Source organism: Taudactylus pleione, unplaced genomic scaffold (assembly GCF_031769625.1).
Source record: "Taudactylus pleione unplaced genomic scaffold, aTauple2 ptg001661l, whole genome shotgun sequence".
NCBI lineage: Eukaryota > Metazoa > Chordata > Amphibia > Anura > Myobatrachidae > Taudactylus > Taudactylus pleione.
In genome coordinates, this window is record NW_028286058.1 from 303,047 (window position 1) to 327,663 (window position 24,617).

Genomic DNA, 24,617 nt, shown 5'->3' on the forward strand with positions numbered 1-24,617 from the left:
GCGGCAGTGACATCCCGGATAATAACCTGGCATAGCTGTGTGTACAGGTGCTGCGGCAGTGACATCCCGGATAATAACCTGGCATAGCTGTGAGTACAGGTGCTGCGGCAGTGACATCCCGGATAATAACCTGGCATAGCTGTGTGTACAGGTGCTGCGGCAGTGACATCCCGGATAGTAACCTGGTATAGCTGTGTGTACGGGTGCTGCGGCAGTGTAACCTGGCATTGCTGTGTGTACAGGTGCTGCGGCAGTGACATCCCGGATAATAACCGGGCATAGCTGTGTGTACCGGTGCTGTGGCAGTGACATCCCGGATAATAACCTGGCATAGCTGTGTGTACAGGTGCTGCGGCAGTGACATCCCGGATAGTAACCTGGTATAGCTGTGTGTACGGGTGCTGCGGCAGTGTAACCTGGCATTGCTGTGTGTACAGGTGCTGCGGCAGTGACATCCCGGATAATAACCGGGCATAGCTGTGTGTACCGGTGCTGTGGCAGTGACATCCCGGATAGTAACCTGGTATAGCTGTGTGTACAGGTGCTGTGGCGGTGACATCCCGGATAATAACCGGGCATAGCTGTGTGTACCGGTGCTGTGGCAGTGACATCCCGGATAGTAACCTGGTATAGCTGTGTGTACAGGTGCTGTGGCGGTGACATCCCGGATAATAACCTGGTATAGCTGTGTGTACAGGTGCTGTGGCGGTGACATCCCGGATAATAACCTGGTATAGCTGTGTGTACAGGTGCTGCGGCGGTGACATCCCGGATAGTAACCTGGTATAGCTGTGTGTACAGGTGCTGCGGCGGTGACATCCCGGATAATAACCTGGCATAGCTGTGTGTACAGGTGCTGCGGCAGTGACATCCCGGATAGTAACCTGGCATAGCTGTGTGTACAGGTGCTGCGGCGGTGACATCCCGGATAGTAACCTGGCATAGCTGTGTGTACAGGTGCTGCGGCAGTGACATCCCGGATAATAACCTGGCATAGCTGTGTGTACAGGTGCTGCGGCGGTGACATCCCGGATAATAACCTGGTATAGCTGTGTGTACAGGTGCTGCGGCGGTAACAACGCGGATAATAACCTGGCATAGCTGTGTGTACAGGTGCTGCGGCAGTGACATCCCGGATAATAACCTGGCATAGCTGTGTGTACAGGTGCTGCGGCAGTGACATCCCGGATAGTAACCTGGCATAGCTGTGTGTACAGGTGCTGCGGCAGTGACATCCCGGATAGTAACCTGGTATAGCTGTGTGTACAGGTGCTGCGGCAGTGACATCCTGGATAGTAACCTGGCATAGCTGTGTGTACAGGTGCTGCGGCAGTGACATCCCGGATAGTAACCTGGTATAGCTGTGTGTACGGGTGCTGCGGCTGTGACATCCCGGATAGTAACCTGGTATAGCTGTGTGTACGGGTGCTGCGGCAGTGTAACCTGGCATAGCTGTGTGTACAGGTGCTGCGGCAGTGACATCCCGGATAGTAACCTGGTATAGCTGTGTGTACAGGTGCTGCGGCTGTGACATCCCGGATAGTAACCTGGTATAGCTGTGTGTACGGGTGCTGCGGCAGTGTAACCTGGCATAGCTGTGTGTACAGGTGCTGCGGCAGTGACATCCCGGATAATAACCTGGCATAGCTGTGTGTACAGGTGCTGCGGCGGTGACATCCCGGACAATAACCTGGCATAGCTGTGTGTACAGGTGCTGCGGCGGTGACATCCCGGATTATAACCTGGTATAGCTGTGTGTACAGGTGCTGCGGCAGTGACATCCCGGATGGTAACCTGGCATAGCTGTGTGTACAGGTGCTACGGCAGTGACATCCCGGATAATAACCTGGCATAGCTGTGTGTACAGGTGCTGCGGCAGTGACATCCCGGATTATAACCTGGTATAGCTGTGTGTACAGGTACTGCGGCAGTGACATCCCGGATAATAACCTGGCATAGCTGTGTGTACAGGTGCTGCGGCAGTGACATCCCGGATTATAACCTGGTATAGCTGTGTGTACAGGTGCTGCGGCAGTGACATCCCGGATGGTAACCTGGCATAGCTGTGTGTACAGGTGCTACGGCAGTGACATCCCGGATAGTAACCTGGCATAGCTGTGTGTACAGGTGCTGCGGCAGTGACATCCCGGATAGTAACCTGGTATAGCTGTGTGTACAGGTGCTGCGGCTGTGACATCCCGGATAGTAACCTGGCATAGCTGTGTGTACGGGTGCTGCGGCAGTGTAACCTGGCATTGCTGTGTGTACAGGTGCTGCGGCAGTGACATCCCGGATAATAACCTGGCATAGCTGTGTGTACAGGTGCTGCGGCAGTGACATCCCGGATAGTAACCTGGTATAGCTGTGTGTACAGGTGCTGCGGCAGTGACATCCCGGATAGTAACCTGGCATAGCTGTGTGTACAGGTGCTGCGGCAGTGACATCCCGGATTATAACCTGGCATAGCTGTGTGTACAGGTGCTGCGGCAGTGACATCCCGGATAATAACCTGGTATAGCTGTGTGTACCGGTGGTGCGGCAGTGACATCCCGGATAGTAACCTGGCATAGCTGTGTGTACAGGTGCTGCGGCAGTGACATCCCGGATAATAACCTGGTATAGCTGTGTGTACAGGTGCTGCGGCAGTGACATCCCGGATAGTAACCTGGCATAGCTGTGTGTACAGGTGCTGCGGCAGTGACATCCCGGATTATAACCTGGCATAGCTGTGTGTACAGGTGCTGCGGCTGTGACATCCCGGATAATAACCTGGTATAGCTGTGTGTACCGGTGGTGCGGCAGTGACATCCCGGATAGTAACCTGGCATAGCTGTGTGTACAGGTGCTGCGGCAGTGACATCCCGGATAGTAACCTGGCATAGCTGTGTGTACAGGTGCTGCGGCAGTGACATCCCGGATAATAACCTGGCATAGCTGTGTGTACAGGTGCTACGGCAGTGACATCCCGGATAGTAACCTGGTATAGCTGTGTGTACAGGTGCTGCGACAGTGACATCCCGGATAGTAACCTGGCATAGCTGTGTGTACAGGTGCTGCGGCAGTGACATCCCGGATAATAACCTGGCATAGCTGTGTGTACAGGTGCTGCGGCAGTGACATCCCGGATAGTAACCTGGTATAGCTGTGTGTACAGGTGCTGCGGCAGTGACATCCCGGATAGTAACCTGGTATAGCTGTGTGTACAGGTGCTGCGGCAGTGACATCCCGGATAATAACCTGGTATAGCTGTGTGTACAGGTGCTGCGGCAGTGACATCCCGGATAGTAACCTGGCATAGCTGTGTGTACAGGTGCTGCGGCAGTGACATCCCGGATAATAACCTGGCATAGCTGTGTGTACAGGTGCTGCGGCAGTGACATCCCGGATAATAACCTGGCATAGCTGTGTGTACAGGTGCTGCGGCAGTGACATCCCGGATAGTAACCTGGCATAGCTGTGTGTACAGGTGCTGCGGCAGTGACATCCCGGATAGTAACCTGGCATAGCTGTGTGTACAGGTACTGCGGCAGTGACATCCCGGATAGTAACCTGGCATAGCTGTGTGTATAGGTGCTGCGGCAGTGACATCCCGGATAATAACCTGGCATAGCTGTGTGTACAGGTGCTGCGGCAGTGACATCCCGGATAGTAACCTGGTATAGCTGTGTGTACAGGTGCTGCGGCAGTGACATCCCGGATAATAACCTGGCATAGCTGTGTGTACAGGTGCTGCGGCAGTGACATCCCGGATAGTAACCTGGCATAGCTGTGTGTACAGGTGCTGCGGCAGTGACATCCCGGATAGTAACCTGACATAGCTGTGTGTACAGGTGCTGCGGCAGTGACATCCCGGATAGTAACCTGGCATAGCTGTGTGTACAGGTGCTGCGGCAGTGACATCCGACATCCCGGATAGTAACCTAGCTTAGCTGTGTGTACAGGTGCTGCGGCAGTGACATCCCGGATAATAATCTGGCATAGCTGTGTGTACAGGTGCTGCGGCAGTGCCATCCCGGATAGTAACCTGGCATAGCTGTGTGTACAGGTGCTGCGGCGGTGACACCCCGGATAATAACCTGGCATAGCTGTGTGTACAGGTGCTGCGGCAGTGACATCAGGGATAATAACCTGGCATAGCTGTGTGTACAGGTGCTGCGGCAGTGACATCCCGGATAATAACCTGGTATAGCTGTGTGTACCGGTGCTACGGCAGTGACATCCCGGATAATAACCTGGTATAGCTGTGTGTACAGGTGCTGCGGCAGTGACATCCCGGATAGTAACCTGGTATAGCTGTGTGTACAGGTGCTGCGGCAGTGACATCCCGGATAGTAACCTGGTATAGCTGTGTGTACAGGTGCTGCGGCAGTGACATCCCGGATAGTAACCTGGCATAGCTGTGTGTACAGGTGCTGCGGCGGTGACACCCCGGATAATAACCTGGCATAGCTGTGTGTACAGGTGCTGCGGCAGTGACATCCCGGATAATAACCTGGCATAGCTGTGTGTACAGGTGCTGCGGCAGTGACATCTCGGATAATAACCTGGCATAGCTGTGTGTACCGGTGCTACGGCAGTGACATCCCGGATAATAACCTGGCATAGCTGTGTGTACCGGTGCTACGGCAGTGACATCCCGGATAGTAACCTGGCATAGCTGTGTGTACAGGTGCTGCGGCGGTGACATCCCGGATAGTAACCTGGCATAGCTTTGTGTACAGGTGCTGCGGCAGTGACATCCCGGATAGTAACCTGGTATAGCTGTGTGTACAGGTGCTGCGGCGGTGACATCCAGGATAGTAACCTGGCATAGCTGTGTGTACAGGTGCTGCGGCAGTGACATCCCGGATAGTAACCTGGCATAGCTGTGTGTACGGGTGCTGCGTCAGTGACATCCCGGATAGTAACCTGGCATAGCTGTGTGTACAGGTGCTGCGGCAGTGACATCCCGGATAGTAACCTGGCATAGCTGTGTGTACGGGTGCTGCGTCAGTGACATCCCGGATAGTAACCTGGCATTGCTGTGTGTACAGGTGCTGCGGCAGTGACATCCCGGATAATAACCTGGCATAGCTGTGTGTACAGGTGCTGCGGCAGTGACATCCCGGATAGTCACCTGGTATAGCTGTGTGTACAGCTGCTGCAGCAGTGACAACCCGGATAGTAACCTGGTATAGCTGTGTGTACAGGTGCTGCGGCGGTGACATCCCGGATAGTAACCTGGTATAGCTGTGTGTACAGGTGCTGCGGCGGTGACATCCCGGATAGTAACCTGGCATAGCTGTGTGTACAGGTGCTGCGGCAGTGACATCCCGGATAGTAACCTGGCATAGCTGTGTGTACAGGTGCTGCGGCGGTGACATCCCGGATAAAAACCTGGCATAGCTGTGTGTACAGGTGCTGCGGCAGTGACATCCCGGATAGTAACCTGGTATAGCTGTGTGTACAGGTGCTGCGGCAGTGACATCCCGGATAATAACCTGGGATAGTTGTGTGTACAGGTGCTGCGGCAGTGACATCCCGGATAGTAACCTGGCATAGCTGTGTGTACAGGTGCTGCGGCAGTGACATCCCGCATAATAACCTGGTATAGCGGTGTGTACAGGTGCTGCGGCAGTGACATCCCGGATAGTAACCTGGCATAGCGGTGTGTACGGGTGCTGCGGCAGTGACATCCCGGATAATAACCTGGCATAGCTGTGTGTACGGGTGCTGCGGCAGAGACAGCCCGGATAGTAACCTGGCATAGCTGTGTGTACGGGTGCTGCGGCAGTGACATCCCGGATAGTAACCTGGCATAGCTGTGTGTACGGGTGCTGCGGCAGTGACATCCCGGATAGTAACCTGGCATAGCTGTGTGTACAGGTGCTGCGGCAGTGACATCCCGGATAGTAACCTGGCATAGCTGTGTGTACAGGTGCTGCGGCAGTGACATCCCGGATAGTAACCTGGCATAGCTGTGTGTACAGGTGCTGCGGCAGTGACATCCCGGATAGTAACCTGGCATAGCTGTGTGTACAGGTGCTGCGGCGGTGATATCCCGGATAGTAACCTGGCATAGCTGTGTGTACAGGTGCTGCGGCAGTGACATCCCGGATAATAATCTGGCATAGCTGTGTGTACAGGTGCTGCGGCAGTGACATCCCGGATAATAACCTGGCATAGCTGTGTGTACAGGTGCTGTGGCAGTGACATCCCGGATAATAACCTGGCATAGCTGTGTGTACAGGTGCTGTGGCGGTGACATCCCGGATAATAACCTGGTATAGCTGTGTGTACAGGTGCTGCGGCGGTGACATCCAGGATAATAACCTGGCATAGCTGTGTGTACAGGTGCTGCGGCAGTGACATCCCGGATAATAACCTGGCATAGCTGTGTGTACAGGTGCTGCGGCGGTGACATCCCGGATAATAACCTGGCATAGCTTTGTGTACAGGTGCTGTGGCAGTGACATCCCGGATAATAACCTGGCATAGCTGTGTGTACAGGTGCTGCGGCAGTGACATCCCGGATAGTAACCTGGCATAGCTGTGTGTAAAGGTGCTGCGGCAGTGACATCCCGGATAATAACCTGGCATAGCTGTGTGTACCGGTGCTGCGGCAGTGACATCCCGGATAGTAACCTGGCATAGCTGTGTGTACAGGTGCTGCGGCAGTGACATCCCGGATAGTAACCTGGTATAGCTGTGTGTACAGGTGCTGCGGCAGTGACATCTCGGATAATAACCTGGCATAGCTGTGTGTACAGGTGCTACGGCAGTGACATCCCGGATAATAACCTGGTATAGCTGTGTGTACAGGTGCTGCGGCAGTGACATCCCGGATAGTAACCTGGTATAGCTGTGTGTACAGGTGCTGCGGCAGTGACATCCCGGATAGTAACCTGGCATAGCTGTGTGTACAGGTGCTGCGGCAGTGACATCCCGGATAGTAAACTGGTATAGCTGTGTGTACAGGTGCTGCGGCAGTGACATCCCGGATAATAACCTGGCATAGCTGTGTGTACAGGTGCTGCGGCAGTGACATCCCGGATAATAACCTGGCATAGCTGTGTGTACAGGTGCTGCGGCAGTGACATCCCGGATAATAACCTGGCATAGCTGTGTGTACAGGTGCTGCGGCAGTGACATCCCGGATAGTAACCTGGCATAGCTGTGTGTACAGGTGCTGCGACAGTGACATCCCGGATAGTAACCTGGTATAGCTGTGTGTACAGGTGCTGCGGCAGTGACATCCAGGATAATAACCTGGCATAGCTGTGTGTACAGGTGCTGCGGCAGTGACATCCCGGATAGTAACCTGGCATAGCTGTGTGTACAGGTGCTGTGGCAGTGACATCCCGGATAATAACCTGGCATAGCTGTGTGTACAGGTACTGCGGCAGTGACATCCCGGATAGTAACCTGGCATAGCTGTGTGTACAGGTGCTGCGGCAGTGACATCCCGGATAGTAACCTGGCATAGCTGTGTGTACAGGTGCTGCGGCAGTGACATCCCGGATAGTAACCTGGCATAGCTGTGTGTACAGGTGCTGCGGCGGTGACATCCCGGATAATAACCTGGCATAGCTGTGTGTACGGGTGCTGCGGCAGTGACATCCCGGATAGTAACCTGGTATAGCTGTGTGTACGGGTGCTGCGGCAGTGTAACCTGGCATTGCTGTGTGTACAGGTGCTGCGGCAGTGACATCCCGGATAATAACCGGGCATAGCTGTGTGTACAGGTGCTGCGGCAGTGACATCCCGGATAATAACCTGGTATAGCTGTGTGTACAGGTGCTGCGGCAGTGACATCCCGGATAGTAACCTGGTATAGCTGTGTGTACAGGTACTGCGGCAGTGACATCCCGGATAATAACCTGGCATAGCTGTGTGTACAGGTGCTGCGGCAGTGACATCCCGGATAATAACCTGGCATAGCTGTGTGTACCGGTGCTGTGGCAGTGACATCCCGGATAGTAACCTGGTATAGCTGTGTGTACAGGTGCTGCGGCAGTGACATCCCGGATAGTAACCTGGTATAGCTGTGTGTACAGGTGCTGCGGCAGTGACATCCCGGATAATAACCTGGCATAGCTGTGTGTACAGGTGCTGCGGCAGTGACATCCCGGATAATAACCTGGCATAGCTGTGTGTACCGGTGCTGTGGCAGTGACATCCCGGATAGTAACCTGGCATAGCTGTGTGTACGGGTGCTGCGGCAGTGACATCCCGGATAATAACCTGGCATAGCTGTGTGTACAGGTGCTGCGGCAGTGACATCCCGGATAATAACCTGGCATAGCTGTGTGTACCGGTGCTGTGGCAGTGACATCCCGGATAGTAACCTGGCATAGCTGTGTGTACGGGTGCTGCGGCAGTGACATCCCGGATAGTAACCTGGTATAGCTGTGTGTACAGGTGCTGCGGCAGTGACATCCCGGATAGTAACCTGGTATAGCTGTGAGTACAGGTGCTGCGGCAGTGACATCCCGGATAGTAACCTGGCATAGCTGTGTGTACAGGTGCTGCGGCAGTGACATCCCGGATAGTAACCTGGCATAGCTGTGTGTACAGGTGCTGCGGCAGTGACATCCCGGATAATAACCTGGCATAGCTGTGTGTACAGGTGCTGCGGCAGTGACATCCCGGATAGTAACCTGGTATAGCTGTGTGTACAGGTGCTGCGGCGGTGACATCCCGGATAATAACCTGGTACAGCTGTGTGTACAGGTGCTGCTGCGGTGACATCCCGGATAGTAACCTGGTATAGCTGTGTGTACAGGTGCTGCTGCGGTGACATCCCGGATAGTAACCTGGTATAGCTGTGTGTACAGGTGCTGCGGCAGTGACATCCCGGATAGTAACCTGGTATAGCTGTGTGTACAGGTGCTGCTGCGGTGACATCCCGGATAGTAACCGGGCATAGCTGTGTGTACAGGTGCTGCGGCGGTGACATCCCGGATAGTAACCTGGTATAGCTGTGTGTACAGGTGCTGCGGCAGTGACATCCCGGATAATAACCTGGTATAGCTGTGTGTACAGGTGCTGCGGCAGTGACATCCCGGATAGTAACCTGGCATAGCTGTGTGTACGGGTGCTGCGGCAGTGACATCCCGGATAGTAACCTGGCATAGCTGTGTGTACAGGTGCTGCGGCGGTGACATCCCGGATAATAACCTGGCATAGCTGTGTGTACAGGTGCTGCGGCAGTGACATCCCGGATAGTAACCTGGCATAGCTGTGTGTACAGGTGCTGCGGCGGTGACATCCCGGATAATAACCTGGCATAGCTGTGTGTACAGGTGCTGCGGCGGTGACATCCCGGATAATAACCTGGTATAGCTGTGTGTACAGGTGCTGCGGCAGTGACATCCCGGATAATAACCTGGTATAGCTGTGTGTACAGGTGCTGCGGCGGTGACATCCCGGATAATAACCTGGTATAGCTGTGTGTACAGGTGCTGCGGCGGTGACATCCCGGATAATAACCTGGCATAGCTGTGTGTACAGGTGCTGCGGCGGTGACATCCCGGATAATAACCTGGTATAGCTGTGTGTACAGGTGCTGCGGCGGTAACAACGCGGATAATAACCTGGCATAGCTGTGTGTACAGGTGCTGCGGCAGTGACATCCCGGATAGTAACCTGGCATAACTGTGTGTACAGGTGATGCGGCGGTAACAACGCGGATAATAACCTGGCATAGCTGTGTGTACAGGTGCTGCGGCAGTGACATCCCGGATAATAACCTGGCATAGCTGTGTGTACAGGTGCTGCGGCAGTGACATCCCGGATAATAACCTGGCATAGCTGTGTGTACAGGTGCTGCGGCAGTGACATCCCGGATAGTAACCTGGCATAGCTGTGTGTACAGGTGCTGCGGCAGTGACATCCCGGATAATAACCTGGTATAGCTGTGTGTACAGGTACTGCGGCAGTGACATCCCGGATAGTAACCTGGCATAGCTGTGTGTACAGGTGCTGCGGCAGTGACATCCCGGATAGTAACCTGGCATAGCTGTGTGTACAGGTGCTGCGGCAGTGACATCCCGGATAGTAACCTGGTATAGCTGTGTGTACAGGTGCTGCGGCGGTGACATCCCGGACAATAACCTGGCATAGCTGTGTGTACAGGTGCTGCGGCGGTGACATCCCGGATAATAACCTGGCATAGCTGTGTGTACAGGTGCTGCGGCAGTGACATCCCGGATAGTAACCTGGTATAGCTGTGTGTACAGGTGCTGCGGCTGTGACATCCCGGATAGTAACCTGGTATAGCTGTGTGTACGGGTGCTGCGGCAGTGTAACCTGGCATTGCTGTGTGTACAGGTGCTGCGGCAGTGACATCCCGGATAATAACCTGGTATAGCTGTGTGTACAGGTGCTGCGGCAGTGACATCCCGGATAGTAACCTGGCATAGCTGTGTGTACAGGTGCTGCGGCAGTGACATCCCGGATTATAACCTGGCATAGCTGTGTGTACAGGTGCTGCGGCAGTGACATCCCGGATAATAACCTGGTATAGCTGTGTGTACCGGTGGTGCGGCAGTGACATCCCGGATAGTAACCTGGCATAGCTGTGTGTACAGGTGCTGCGGCAGTGACATCCCGGATAATAACCTGGTATAGCTGTGTGTACAGGTGCTGCGGCAGTGACATCCCGGATAGTAACCTGGCATAGCTGTGTGTACAGGTGCTGCGGCGGTGACATCCCGGACAATAACCTGGCATAGCTGTGTGTACAGGTGCTGCGGCAGTGACATCCCGGATAATAACCTGGTATAGCTGTGTGTACCGGTGGTGCGGCAGTGACATCCCGGATAGTAACCTGGCATAGCTGTGTGTACAGGTGCTGCGGCAGTGACATCCCGGATAGTAACCTGGCATAGCTGTGTGTACAGGTGCTGCGGCAGTGACATCCCGGATAGTAACCTGGCATAGCTGTGTGTACAGGTGCTGCGGCAGTGACATCCCGGATAGTAACCTGGCATAGCTGTGTGTACAGGTGCTGCGGCAGTGACATCCCGGATAGTAACCTGGCATAGCTGTGTGTACAGGTGCTGCGGCAGTGTCATGGTGCTGCGGCTGTGACATCCCGGATAGTAACCTGGTATAGCTGTGTGTACGGGTGCTGCGGCAGTGTAACCTGGCATTGCTGTGTGTACAGGTGCTGCGGCAGTGACATCCCGGATAATAACCTGGCATAGCTGTGTGTACAGGTGCTGCGGCAGTGACATCCCGGATAATAACCTGGCATAGCTGTGTGTACAGGTGCTGCGGCAGTGACATCCCGGATAATAACCTGGCATAGCTGTGTGTACAGGTGCTGCGGCTGTGACATCCCGGATAGTAACCTGGTATAGCTGTGTGTACAGGTGCTGCGGCAGTGACATCCCGGATAGTAACCTGGCATAGCTGTGTGTACAGGTGCTGCGGCAGTGACATCCCGGATAGTAACCTGGTATAGCTGTGTGTACAGGTGCTGCGGCTGTGACATCCCGGATAGTAACCTGGTATAGCTGTGTGTACGGGTGCTGCGGCAGTGTAACCTGGCATAGCTGTGTGTACAGGTGCTGCGGCAGTGACATCCCGGATAATAACCTGGCATAGCTGTGTGTACAGGTGCTGCGGCTGTGACATCCCGGATAGTAACCTGGTATAGCTGTGTGTACAGGTGCTGCGGCAGTGACATCCCGGATAGTAACCTGGTATAGCTGTGTGTACAGGTGCTGCGGCTGTGACATCCCGGATAGTAACCTGGTATAGCTGTGTGTACAGGTGCTGCGGCGGTGACATCCCGGATAATAACCTGGTATAGCTGTGTGTACAGGTGCTGCGGCGGTGACATCCCGGATAATAACCTGGTATAGCTGTGTGTACAGGTGCTGCGGCGGTGACATCCCGGATAATAACCTGGCATAGCTGTGTGTACAGGTGCTGCGGCGGTGACATCCCGGATAGTAACCTGGTATAGCTGTGTGTACAGGTGCTGCGGCAGTGACATCCCGGATAATAACCTGGCATAGCTGTGTGTACAGGTGCTGCGGCAGTGACATCCCGGATAGTAACCTGGTATAGCTGTGTGTACAGGTGCTGCGGCAGTGACATCCCGGATAGTAACCTGGCATAGCTGTGTGTACAGGTGCTGCGGCAGTGACATCCCGGATAGTAACCTGGCATAGCTGTGTGTACAGGTGCTGCGGCAGTGACATCCCGGATAATAACCTGGTATAGCTGTGTGTACAGGTGCTGCGGCGGTGACATCCCGGATAATAACCTGGTATAGCTGTGTGTACAGGTGCTGCGGCAGTGACATCCCGGATAGTAACCTGGCATAGCTGTGTGTACAGGTGCTGCGGCAGTGACATCCCGGATAGTAACCTGGCATAGCTGTGTGTACAGGTGCTGCGGCAGTGACATCCCGGATAGTAACCTGGCATAGCTGTGTGTACAGGTGCTGCGGCAGTGACATCCCGGATAGTAACCTGGCATAGCTGTGTGTACAGGTGCTGCGGCAGTGACATCCCGGATAATAACCTGGTATAGCTGTGTGTAGATTGGGTCTCATCCTCAGCGAGCTTAAATATGCTGGTGGAAGATGTGAAGGGGGCGTGTACTATCCTCCCAGTCTGCCGTCTCACCAGCAGCCAATCCACGTCCCCGCCAATCTCTCAGAACTGCGTTTTCACAAAGAACGTCCTGGCTACTCACCTTTAGGGTCGCGTCAATGTCCAAGGTGGGGTGTGTGAAGACATGGGATTATTTGGGATATTTTACTTCTAATAATAATCAGCAATGTATTGATCACTTACTACAGCCAACGGATTTGTGCTACACACCAATCCGAACGTTCTGTTCTAAGCATCGATATTACGTGGTGCGACCATTTATCTTACGGAGCATTTATAGTGCAGGGACTATGTAGAACAGCCTGCAGTCAGGAGAGCCGGCTACTTCCTTCACATCTATGCGATTCTTAGAACATCCCGTAAAATGCAGTTCTGCAAATCTAAAAATACACAATTCATCTACACAAGGACAAAAAAAGAATATATGTCCCAAGTACCAATGAGACATGTAGAGAAACGGTCACGTACAGTTAGTGGTTACAGAACAGAGACGTCATTCTTCATCTGTAGGCAAAACTAAGTTATGGTGCATCAGACTGGGATAAAGCTTCTAGATCATGGCCACAGATTACCAGGCAGGAATGCACGCACACGGGGTAGTTTGCCTCTCCCCAAATTCTGCTGCGCTGTGGGTTATGTAGTAGGTTCTGGGATGAAGGCACTATCTGGATTTCGGCCAAATTTAAAGCGGCAATCCGTTATAAGTCTGGTTTTGCATTGTAACTGATTGCCACTTTAAATGTAGCTGCAAACTCACTCAACTCACACGACTTCCTTCATTCAGGAACCTATTACATAACCCCCATTGTCTTCAATGCACAATGTAAACCAGGCTTAGGTAATCTGGCAGTTGAAGAGCTACAAATCCCAGCATACCCTTCTAGGCTCTAATTAGTGATCAACAGCAGCCAGATGGTCACAAGTTTTGTAAATGAAGTCAGATACGAATAGTCACTGATACAATAATAACGTAACACATTATCTGTCTTCCTTACTGGTTTCAATGCTCCTCCTTCCACCCTCCATCCCCAGCCGACAGGGGCAGGAAATACCTTATGCTCTCACCCGGACCGGTCATGCACATGTGATAGGTTATTCCCACTTTTATTTCATAGCATTGTGAAATAAGTCAATGATAGACCAAATAAGTCTTGGAAAGTGACTACTAGATTTGAGGATCACCCCATAACATGACCCCATCACCCCATAACATGACCCCATCACCCCATAACATTATTTTCGGCAAAGTTTGCTGATCCATTTGCTGTGAGTGTTCCCTGAATTATCTGCTGATCCGGTCCAGTAATGCGAGAGGATGAGATGGTCCAATCCGGCACTGATATATCACATATATCACACGGTCTATGGAGAAAGGATCAAGAAAAGTGTAGAAGAGATTATTTTGCTCCCTTTCAACCCCCAGCCCATTTACAATACAAAACTTTATGGGCAAAGCTGAAATAAATCAAATATTTTCAAAGTAGGAGAATTCTATTTTAGATGTAAACCAGTGTTCAAAACTCAGAAATATAAAACATATTCTGGGAGGAGAAGTCAAAATGATCTTTAAACTTTAGATAGCAGGGGGGAATGTCACGGTGTTTCCAAGTATTCCAGCACAGATTACGCCCTGATAAAAACCCCATATATCCCAGAAAAAAGTTATCATATGGGGAAAACACGTTAAAGCTTTTAAAACAAAAAAAAAATACTTTAGGTGTCTTACCTGACATAAAGTTATGTGACACACTGGGCCTGATTCAGACTCGGTCACAAGCGCTGAGTGCTCGCAACCGGGTCGATGGTGGCCAAGAGCACATGCGTATGATGGAGCCGGCTCCGTCGTGCGCATGCGCGAGACCCAGATAGCAACGGGCAATCCGTCGCTCTGGGTCTCGCACCAAAGGGGGCATGCTGTCGATGTTGAATGACAGCACGCCCCCTTTGGTGGGCCGGCCGGGGGGGTGGCTGCCCAGACGGAGGCGTTCCCATGAGAACGCCTACCGTTTGGGGGCGGCCCCACTGACATCACGAGTGATGTCAGTGGGAGAGCTTTCGGCTCTGTTTGAGCTGAAAGCTCTCTGGGGCTTGCAGCCACGAGACCCTACCACAAGGGTCTCGTCGCAAGCCCGATGGTCTTGACCATCGCGACCATCATCCTGGCCGCTCACATTAGCTGTGGGTGGCAACACACAGCAATGCGAGTGGCCAGGAGGCCGCTCCATAAAAAAAAAAAAAAAAAGACGCCCTGATTGAGAGCGAGCGCACTGTCAGAGCGTCCGGCTCCGAATCAGGGCCTCTGTGTGGTAAATATATAGATTTCTAAATTTTAAAAGAAAAATGCTGGGAAGTATTCATTATAACTCAATGGGGGCAATTGTTTATCCGACGGCTATTTTTTCAAAACGCCCGACGGAGCAATTCAATTGTTGTTCCGTCTGAGCGTAATAGCCGCCAGCGCCGACATTTCTGCTCAGGAAGGTGCGAGCAAAAATGTGTGAGAAACCCTGCAGTTAACTAGGACTTTAGACGGGTTTGGTCGTTTTACATGGCTAAATAGTCTAATAGGGCGTGAAGAAGGCGATAATTAATGGTCGCCCAGAACAATTGAATTGCAAAACTGGGTGCTCATTGATTAGCGCTGCCCACGTGACAATTGAATCGTCCCCAATGAGGCTAATTCAATTCTGCACGACGGCCTGTTCTTGAACGGCACGTTGGACCATCACCATGGTAGTAGGAAAACTTGTGATGTTAGAGCCTCCCGCAATTGGCAAATCTGTGTGCAGTACAACATTGCGCGGTGTTCAGCAGCACATCGAGTCGGCCCCTATGACCCAAGCGATTACCCAGGCCAACATTTATCTAATGGCACTAATAGAGGGCCCACTATACTGATGACAGATGTAGATTCCCTCAGGCCTGATTCATACTACCCCTGTAAGGCCACGGATGTTTGTCTATCAATGAGAAGGCACCTTTTTTACAGGAGATCTATATTATATTTACGAGGAGCTGTTTAGAAGTGCTTAAGTGTTCTTGTAGCATTTTTTTTGCTTTATTTTTTTCCTTTTCCATTACAGAAGAGCTTTCAGAGGAATAATTTTATATTGTGGGTAGTTAGTGTAAAGTTAAAAGGAAGTGACACAGACACGCTTGGCGCAAAATAATGTGGTCATCCTCCGTTTCCATTGAATTTTAGGGGCATGTTGATGAGCAGCAAAATGGGAAAATATAAAGCACGGAGCAGTCACACAACAAGGAAGCTGATAGGGGTGTAATGGTTTTTTGCCAATGCTTGCGTGTAGTCATATATCCGATATATGGCAACAAAAACTTTATGTGCACGTAGGTTTAGAGACAAGACAAGTGTTCAAAAAATAATAAAAAGATCACTATTCCAACAGCAAGGATACATGTGAAAGGGAAAAAACAAACAATTTTTAAAGATAAAAAAAACCAAGAACACTAAAGCAGGGATAATTGTACACTAGGGTCTCACCTATTTTTTCCTGAACACTTGCAGAATATGAATGTCTTCACTCCTATATTCCTCATCATGTTTTGCAATGGCCACTTGCTCAAATTCAAAGTCATTTTTTAGAAGCTGAAAACGAGAAAAGCCGATCAGTAGTGAAATAGGAACGTCTATAATAATAGAAGAATGATCAGATACACCTCTACCTAAGTACTAGGACCTGCTCGTTCATTCCAGGCCACGGCACACGTCTCAGGGGATTAAAGAAATTCGGCCATATGAACATTTTTGGTTTGTGCGGCTCTGTAAAAGCATAGAATAATGTGCTTCTGTATTGCTCCTACATAAGAGCATTTTGTACAGGGCACAGATGAACAAACATAGCCTATCTCAGGTGAAAAATAATATTTAACTTTGGCCCAAAAGACTGGATATATATTCAGAAGATAGCGAAGATCATTTTTTACGAGGCCTCTGATGACCTTATGTATAAATATAACTATACTGAACATATGTACGCTGTTGCTGCACAACTATTGGTCTCTTAAACACCCCGTCAGCAAACCAAACAATGACATAAGGCAATATGCCCAGGGCAGACGGGCTGCAGGCAACTTGCTTCACAGGAAATAAACTTATAAAACTAAAAGTATTCCTGTGACACCGGACCCCATATTTACTTTCCTTAATTATTTGTATATGACTTCCCTAACTTTCTATTATTGTGCTACTTGCAGAGATCACCATTCAGTAAAGTTACCATAGTTTCCATTCCCTTCCCCACAATCCACCATAGTACTTCTGTCAGTCTTGCTGATGTGCGATAATCCCCTCATAATCCAATAGAGCTTGGGTCAAGGGAGAAGTGTAACAAACATGACTGAGGGAAGAACAATAAGGTGCCAGGCACAACACCAGGAGTGCGATAACACCACACATACTTTCCTCCTTGTTCGGTACAAATAGGGTTCGGAAATTCTACCAACATCCCCCTTACAGTGATTAACATTGCAGTCTTGCAGCTTTGGGGTCCTGTGTTCGAATCTGACCAGGGCCATATCTGTGCGGAGTTTGTATGTCCTCCCCGTGTTAGTTCCTCCCGTATGTTTCTCAGACGCTCCAAATATTTACTGGTAGGTTTAGTTTGCTTTGTGTTTGTGTGTTAGGCAATATAGATTGGGCAGGGACTGAATATCCTGTGACGCACTGCTGAATATACAGGCACTCGATTTACAGTATTGCAATATCTCACCTCAAAAAACTTCCTTTCGATCTCAGGATTTTTACCAGTCATTCTTTCCTCATAACAGCATAAAATACAGGTCTCATGCCCAGCGAGGTCCTTCAGAGTCTTCAGCAAAGGCTTCAAGGACTGCACAATAAAAAGTGACGCTCTATTCTGTGATCACAGAGCACAAATGACTAGTACCGAGGAACGCAATGGTATCATACAAACCTCCTCATAATAGATGCAGTCAGCCATCAAAATGTAGTCAGGGGTAGGGAAGTAATCGGACACTTCTTCACCCCTAAAAATAAACCATACTGGCATCACCAACAGCTTTTTAGATGGTAAAGCGAATAACATTTCCAATACTTTTCAAGACCGCTAAAATACAAACCATTTTAATACCTTCGCTTGGCAAGAACCGCTGATCAGACGGGAGCTACTATCAATGTTTATTTTCATCAGTTCTTGCAGTTCTTCAAGATCGGTCACTGTGACATTTGCTCTGAAACAAAGAAAGTGTAAGTGGCTTCAAAAAATGTGTAATATTCATTTATAAAAACAAAAACGTACATGCTGCATCTAGGATTATCAGGTGTGTGCTCCTGCCAGTGCCTCCATAGAGCAGAACTGGTTTCTAGCGGTGTGAACCCTTTAATTGCCAGAGACCAGTGTAAAAGAAACATCTCGATCTAATTAGAAACAGTCACAGCAGGAAAGGGGAGCGGGAGACTGAGTTGTGACCACCATGAAACCCCTGAAGGATTCGGCTGTCGTTGCGTTACCAAGGATGCCATGACCAGGGATCCCTGACCGGAGCCTTTTAAAAATCAGGGCTGAAACCAACAAAAAAGAAAAAAAAATGACATCTGGTATATAAAGCTGGGCTCAAATTCAGACCAATTACTGCAGCCAGAAAATGTACCCCCAGCTCTACTCATTTGGTTTGGTAAATTTGATTTTACAAATAAAAAATTATACAGCAGTTACATTTTCCATTCATCTCGGCAAACAGGGTGTGTAATGAAAAGTCGACATTCAGAGTATCGACAGGTTCTTAGGGGTCCATTTGTGAAAGTATGGAGAGAGATAAAATGGATGGCAATAAAGTACCATCCAATCAGCTCCTGCCAGTTTGCAGGCGCTGTTTGATAAATGACAGTTAGGAGCTGATTGGTTGGTTCTTTATCTCCGTCCACTTTGTCTCTCTCCAAGCTTTCATGAATAGACCCCTTAAATGTCGATCTGGACTCTAGGTCGACATATAGAATGTCATACCCAACAGTCGACATGTCCAAAATGTCAGCATCGGAATGTCGACATAGTTTTTTTTTTACTAATTTTATCCTAACACCCATACACCAAAAAGTACTGTGATTCGAGGCCCTGGCAAACGGATTGTTGTTTTCTGAGTGTATGCATGCTGTAGTAAAACTACAACTCCCAGCATGCGCCGGGGTTGCTACACCTAGGTTGTCCTCTGAAGCTGCCTAGTAGGCGGGGCCAGTAGTCATGTGACCATTCAGAGCACCTATCCTATCCTATCTCGAGTCTCTCTCTCACCCCAGAGTGGCCGCCATGATGCCCACAATGCCGGTGCCAGAGCCCAGCTCCAGCGCGGATCGTCCGCTCAGCCAGCCCGGCTCCGTACACTCCCGTCGCTCCAGGAATTTGGCTAAGACGATAGCGGCGTCCCACACCACGCAGCCCACGTCCCCGGAGCTCAGCTGCCGGATCTCCAGCACCGACCCGTCCCGGCGCTCCACTCCCCTGATGAATACCCCGGCCGCTTCCGCCATAACGCCGGCGATGCTTCTCCCTGCTGCGCATGCGTACGGCGAGGCCATAGGTGCCCTGCGCGCATGCGCGGTCCTCTGCGCTACAGCTGCTGGGCCATTATCATTGTTAGGTTCATGGTTGGGGCTGGAGATCAGTGCAGCTATGGCCACTGTAGACTTTCTTTATTAGGTTACTTATGAATTATAACCTGCGCATAGTGATATAGAAGGTCATTATTTAATGGCTAAAGATGATTATTATACCATGCAGGGAATGTCATTTATATTGATAGTTATTGTAGGCCACAAGCTGAATGGTAATGTGGATAGGTTAAGACTCTGGTTACACCCCTTATCTTATGTGTAGTCTTACCTGGAAGAAATACATGGAGTCTCCTCCTATTTCCATATACGTCTTGGAGACATCCAATCTATGGGCGGATCTGGTTACAGACTGAGACACTATGGGGTCAATTTAGGTAGGGGGTGCATTATGGGCGATGCCCGGGATGTGCCATTGGAACACCGGCAAAGCCACCCCAAACTGCATCTTATAGTTCACAGCCTCATAGGAGCTACCGTCCATACGTACGACCCCTGTAATGCTGTGTATAAATAGGCAAATATATAAACCCTTAAAACCCATTGGGGCAGATGTATGAAGCTGTGGAAAGTGATAAATGACCAACCAATCCGCTCCCACCTCTCATTTTTCAAACACAGCCTGTAACATGACAGTTGTGAGCTGATTGGTTGTTTGTTTATCACTCTGCACTTTATCACTTTCCAGAGCTTCATACATCTGCCCCATTGTATTTTGTGACACAAAGTAGAAAAAAAAAGCTCTCAGCACATACTAAATCTGTTCCTACACTACAGACTAATGGTGATCTATATATACAAAAAGAATAGGTGATAACAATTAGATGTCTTAGATATTCATCCACTGGTTGCTACGTTGTATTAAGTCCGTTCCTGCTGTCTGGTGCCTGCAGGGTTCCGATGTGTGTTACCTCTGGTGGGATTAGTGTGGCTCCGGGTCTCCCGAGCTTACAGCTCCCAGTTACAAATCCTGTTGGGCTAAGTGTCAGACGCTGGCAGTGTATCTCTCTGCACCATATGCGTCTGCGTTGTGGCTTTTTTTGCGGATGCTGTTTTTCCAGGCATGCAAACCATACTTGTAAAAGTACACGGGTCTCCATGGGAGCATATTGTGTACATACACACTAGGGTTTAACACACACTGTTTAGTCAGTGTTGTGCTGAATTTGCTGATTCACTCCTATTGTAGGTGTGTACTACATGTAGAAACTGGGATGAGTACGGGATGCTGGTGCTCGGGATCCCGAAGGTCAAAATCCTGATGCCAGGATACCAACTCCTGTCAATAGGCACTAGGGGGGAGGGTTAGGATACCTAACTCCTAGTCCTAACGATAACACTCCCCCCTAACCCAGCCACTTACTTCAGGATTCCGGCAGTCAGGAGGCTGGTGCCGGCTTCTGACCGCCGGAATATTGACCGCATCCCGTAGAAACTCTACTATAATGAAAGTGCCATTTACATGAATGGAGCTGCATAACTAAGGTAAATTTAGCTTCCCCAGATCAATAGAAATGTAATTGATTACTTTTGATACACAAATTAATACCAACCAATCACATTGTGCTTGGGAGGGAAACAGCTTGTGATTGATCAAGGGTCTACCAACTTCCTGGGCGCCTAGAGGAACAACTGCGTAGTTTTTCTTTTAGTTTCCAGTGTATTAAAAACACACATTTTTCCTTTGGAATACAAGGAGATAAATGATTCATGCGTTCCAATCAAGGTTATTTTATTGATAGTTTGATGAATAAGTGGAGAGTTATTTTAATAAAATGTTTATGTAACATTCGGGTTTGTGTTTTACAGGGGCTGATTGAAAAGTAATGAGGCTGCATCTGTTTTTCTGTCCCATAGGTAGACGTGGTAACGCTATGCTGGTTATTGTGAAGCTCGTATATCAAGGTGTCTGAACCTGTGGTTGGACTGCCGTAGTCGTCTTTGGTCACAGCGAGTGGAAGATCTTCATACGTTTCGCCATGGCGGATGAGTTAGACGTGTCTGTGAGATTACGTCAGAGATGTGGGATTGAATTTTTTGTTAAACTTGTAAAAAGCGTTAATGAAACTCATGAAATGTTATGGCAAGCATACGGTGGAGAAGCAATTAGCCGCGCTGCAGTATTTTGGTGGTGGAAGCACTTCAAAGAGGCGAATATGCGAGTGACTGACACAGCGCGCTCTGTTACAGATGTAAACATCGCCAAAACTGCAGAAGATGTTGCAAAATGACAGGTTAACTTTACGCAAGCTTCCGGCTTCTCTTGGCATCTCACTCGAACGAGTTCAGCATTTTGTGAGAAGGGAACTGAAAATGCATCACGTGTGCCAGGTGGGTGCCCATAAATCTCACAGAAGAGCAGATGCGATGACGAGATGAATCGTACAAGAACACCGTTCAAATGTCGGAGAGGACACCTGATTTCCTGACATCGATTGTGACGAAAGTTTGCGTAAAGTTAACCGTCTGTCATTTCGTCTTCAGGGTCCATGGGGCTCCACAGGGGAGAGAATTAAAGGTTTTCGGTCCCAGGATGCTTCGGTCGTTCCCCCCCCCCCCCCCTATACCCTGCCCACAGCCTGAGGCAATTCAGTTTGTCGTTGGTGTCCAGCAGGAGCTGGATCACCGTTTACACAGTGGGGCTGCTTTTAAGTAGCCCAAGCTTTATTTTATGTTTTCTTTTATTTGGTTTTACTGAAGAGCAGGCAGCGCTAGGCAGTCCTCTGGATGCCAGCGTTGCTGCTCCCTCACCCCAATAGCAGCGTCACAACTCCAAACCCAGGCTTGGTACTTACAGCGGGGCATCGGGGGGCCTGGCTAGAGTGGCTCCATCGGAGGACTCCAGACTGCAGCCGGTACACAGGGGGACAGGTAAGGCGCAGTCTTACCTCCGGATTCAGGAGACAGACCGGAGGTGCTGATGAAGAACACCGGTTCCTTCGGGACTCCACTAGACCACCATTGCATACAATTATACTGGCGCAGGGTATAAACAGGCCAGGAACCGGTAGTTGAGGTCATCCCTCCCCCAGCTCAGGACGCCATTCCACTGCGTCTTCTCGCCCCTGAGCTGCTCCTCCTTCACTCTCTGCCCCCTCAAGAGAGTCACGGCAGCCATTTTCTTCAAAGCAGCCACAGGTCTCCCTGTATACCTCTCCTAGGAGCCACATTACACAGAACTATTTCCTACCAGCCACTGTGGTTTGTGTAGTTTAATTTATTGCCCACTGAAGTTATATTTTATACTCTGCATTGTATGTGACTTGTGCTAGCGCTGCTGTCAACTTATTCCTTTCCCTATAACCCTGGGAGACTGGTGTATAAGGGGATTCACTGTACTTCACATCTACCTGTAATTTGTGACGGCTGTCACATACTGCGTGTGTTGCACGCTGCTCAGTGCCATATTGTGTGTTATACTGTCCTTGCAGCTATGTCTAGCAAAGGCAAGGGTAACAAGCTGGCTGCTGCTGCTGCTGCTATACTGGTCTCTTGCAGGTCCTGTTCAGCAGGATTTAATTCAAGATGGTCTATGTGCATCTTGTTATACTGCCCCAGGCCAGTCAGCCAGCCCCTCCAGTCTCCTCTCCCCCTGGGTTGCCTTTTCACAGGTGTTGGCAAAAATTGCAGAGCGCCTAGCAGCCCATGCCGTAGCTCCCCCTATGGGATAGCCACACCAGGTACTCACTGCTACCAGTAACTCCCATGCCTCCTCCGTGGGTAGACATGCTCTCTACCTCAGTGCAGAGTCTTGCAGCTACTTCTACAGCTTTTCAACAAATGTTGCAGAGTGAGAGACCCTTACCCAATAAAACTACTAAACGTGCTGTGGTATCGTCTGGGGAGGCAGAATACGCAGATCTCTCTCTCACCAAGTCCCCCTTGGGGGAGGAAGAGCTTCAGTTTAATTTGAATGTACCGCCACTAGTGAGGGCTGTCAAATCAATTCTTCATATAGAAGATGCAAAGCCCAGTCCTAAGGCAAAAGAGCCACTCTTTAAGCGACAGAGTGGTTTTGGCAGAATTCCCACACTCTGATCAGCTTTCTGAACTAATGAGCGAGGCACGGAAAACGGCAAATAAAAAGTTACAGCTACCAAAACGCCTGGTTTCTTTTTATCATATTCCAGCAGCTGATTGCGCTAAATGGGAAGTTCCCCCAGCGGTGGATTCCCACGCGACACATCTAGTTAAAAGCTCTACTTTACCTATTCCTACAGCATCCTCCTTAAAGGAGTCAACAGAAGGATTGATGCTTGCCTCAAATATGTGTGTTCTCTTACAGGAGCTATTACTTGTCCAGCCATGGCTACTGCCTGGGTGGTCAAAGTCATTGAGAGCTGGGCAGATGCTCTAGAGAGCTCATTTCCCTCTGATGCTTCTCGGGAACAACTGTCCTACAACCCGCACATTAGGGATGCAGCCTCCTATTTAGGAGAAGTGGCTTTGGATACTGGTCTCCCAGCTTCCAAGACATCTGCTACTTCGTTTGTAGCCCGCCGTATCATTTGGCTTCATTCATGAAAGGCCGACACGGACGCTAAGAAGACCTTGGAATCACTGTCTTACACTGGGGAAATCCTGTTTGGCCCAGAGTTGGACAAGATTGTGATTACCTTGGCAGCTTCTAAGATGGGTTTCGTGCCCTCAGCATCCACACCAAGGCCTCAGATGTCATCGTTTCATCCCCAGGGAAAAGCTAAAGGTCAGTCCTTTCCATGGCAGTCAGCTTCCACAAAGGCCTCCAAGCCCAGGACCAAGCAGGCCCGGGCTACTAGACATCCAGCTGCCAAATCCGTGGACAAGCCTTCAGCCTGGCGGGGACATTGTCTCCCCTGTGGAGCCCTATGGACCCTGAAGAAAAGGATAGTTATGGAATACTTACCTTTGTTAACTCTATTTCTTCTAAGTCCATGACGCACCTGGCTTCTCTGGGTTTCTTCTTTTGGTCAACGGTTTCCTTCTCTATTGTGTGAGAGTGATTCGTAAGTGTACCAATCTTCCTTCTCTCCTATCTTGCTCCTGCCTTGTTGATAAAACTGAATTGGGGTATAGGGGGGGGGAGGACCGGAGCATCCTGGGACAGAAAAGCTTTAACTGTTGGTGTCCAGTCCTCCTAACCACCACCTATAACCCATTGTCTCCCCTGTGGACTTCGAAGAAAGAGAGTTAACAAAGTTAAGTCTACCATAACTCTCCTTTTTGCATCATCTCCGCAGCTTTGGCAATGTTGACTGTAACCGCGGTGGATGGTCTCCCAGAACGTGCTGTGTCAGTCACTCGCATATTAGCCTCTTTGAAGCGCTTCCACCATCGAAATACTGCAGCACGTTTAATTGTTTCTCCACCGTATGCCGTAACAGTTCATGAGTTTAATTTCCGCTTTGTCCAAGTTTAACACAAAATTCAATCACACATCT

General features: G+C 50.2%; 1 protein-coding gene across 1 annotated transcript; it reads right to left on the reverse strand.

Annotated features, from left to right (window-relative positions):
* Positions 1–13,420: 13,420 nt before the first annotated feature.
* VCPKMT (valosin containing protein lysine methyltransferase) lies at positions 13,421–19,125 on the reverse strand. Its single transcript, XM_088464357.1, has 6 exons — positions 18,881–19,125; positions 17,712–17,822; positions 17,546–17,618; positions 17,342–17,461; positions 16,114–16,218; positions 13,421–13,973 (listed from the first exon to the last, which is right to left on the reverse strand). Exons 1-5 carry the CDS (start codon positions 19,114–19,116, stop codon positions 16,114–16,116), a joined length of 645 nt encoding a protein of 214 aa, XP_088320483.1. The 5' UTR covers positions 19,117–19,125; the 3' UTR covers positions 13,421–13,973.
* Between the last annotated feature and the right edge of the window lie 5,492 nt (positions 19,126–24,617).

Excerpts from the sequence above, each read along its gene's own strand:
- VCPKMT (XM_088464357.1), bottom strand. The coding sequence starts at position 19,116 with ATGGCGGAAGCGGCCGGGGTATTCATCAGGGGAGTGGAGCGCCGGGAC. Across the intron at positions 17,619-17,711 it reads CAAGCGAAGGTATTAAAATG|GGGTGAAGAAGTGTCCGATT; the intron begins GTTTGTATTTTA and ends GTTTATTTTTAG. Across the intron at positions 16,219-17,341 it reads TCGAAAGGAAGTTTTTTGAG|CTTCTAAAAAATGACTTTGA; the intron begins GTGAGATATTGC and ends TCTCGTTTTCAG.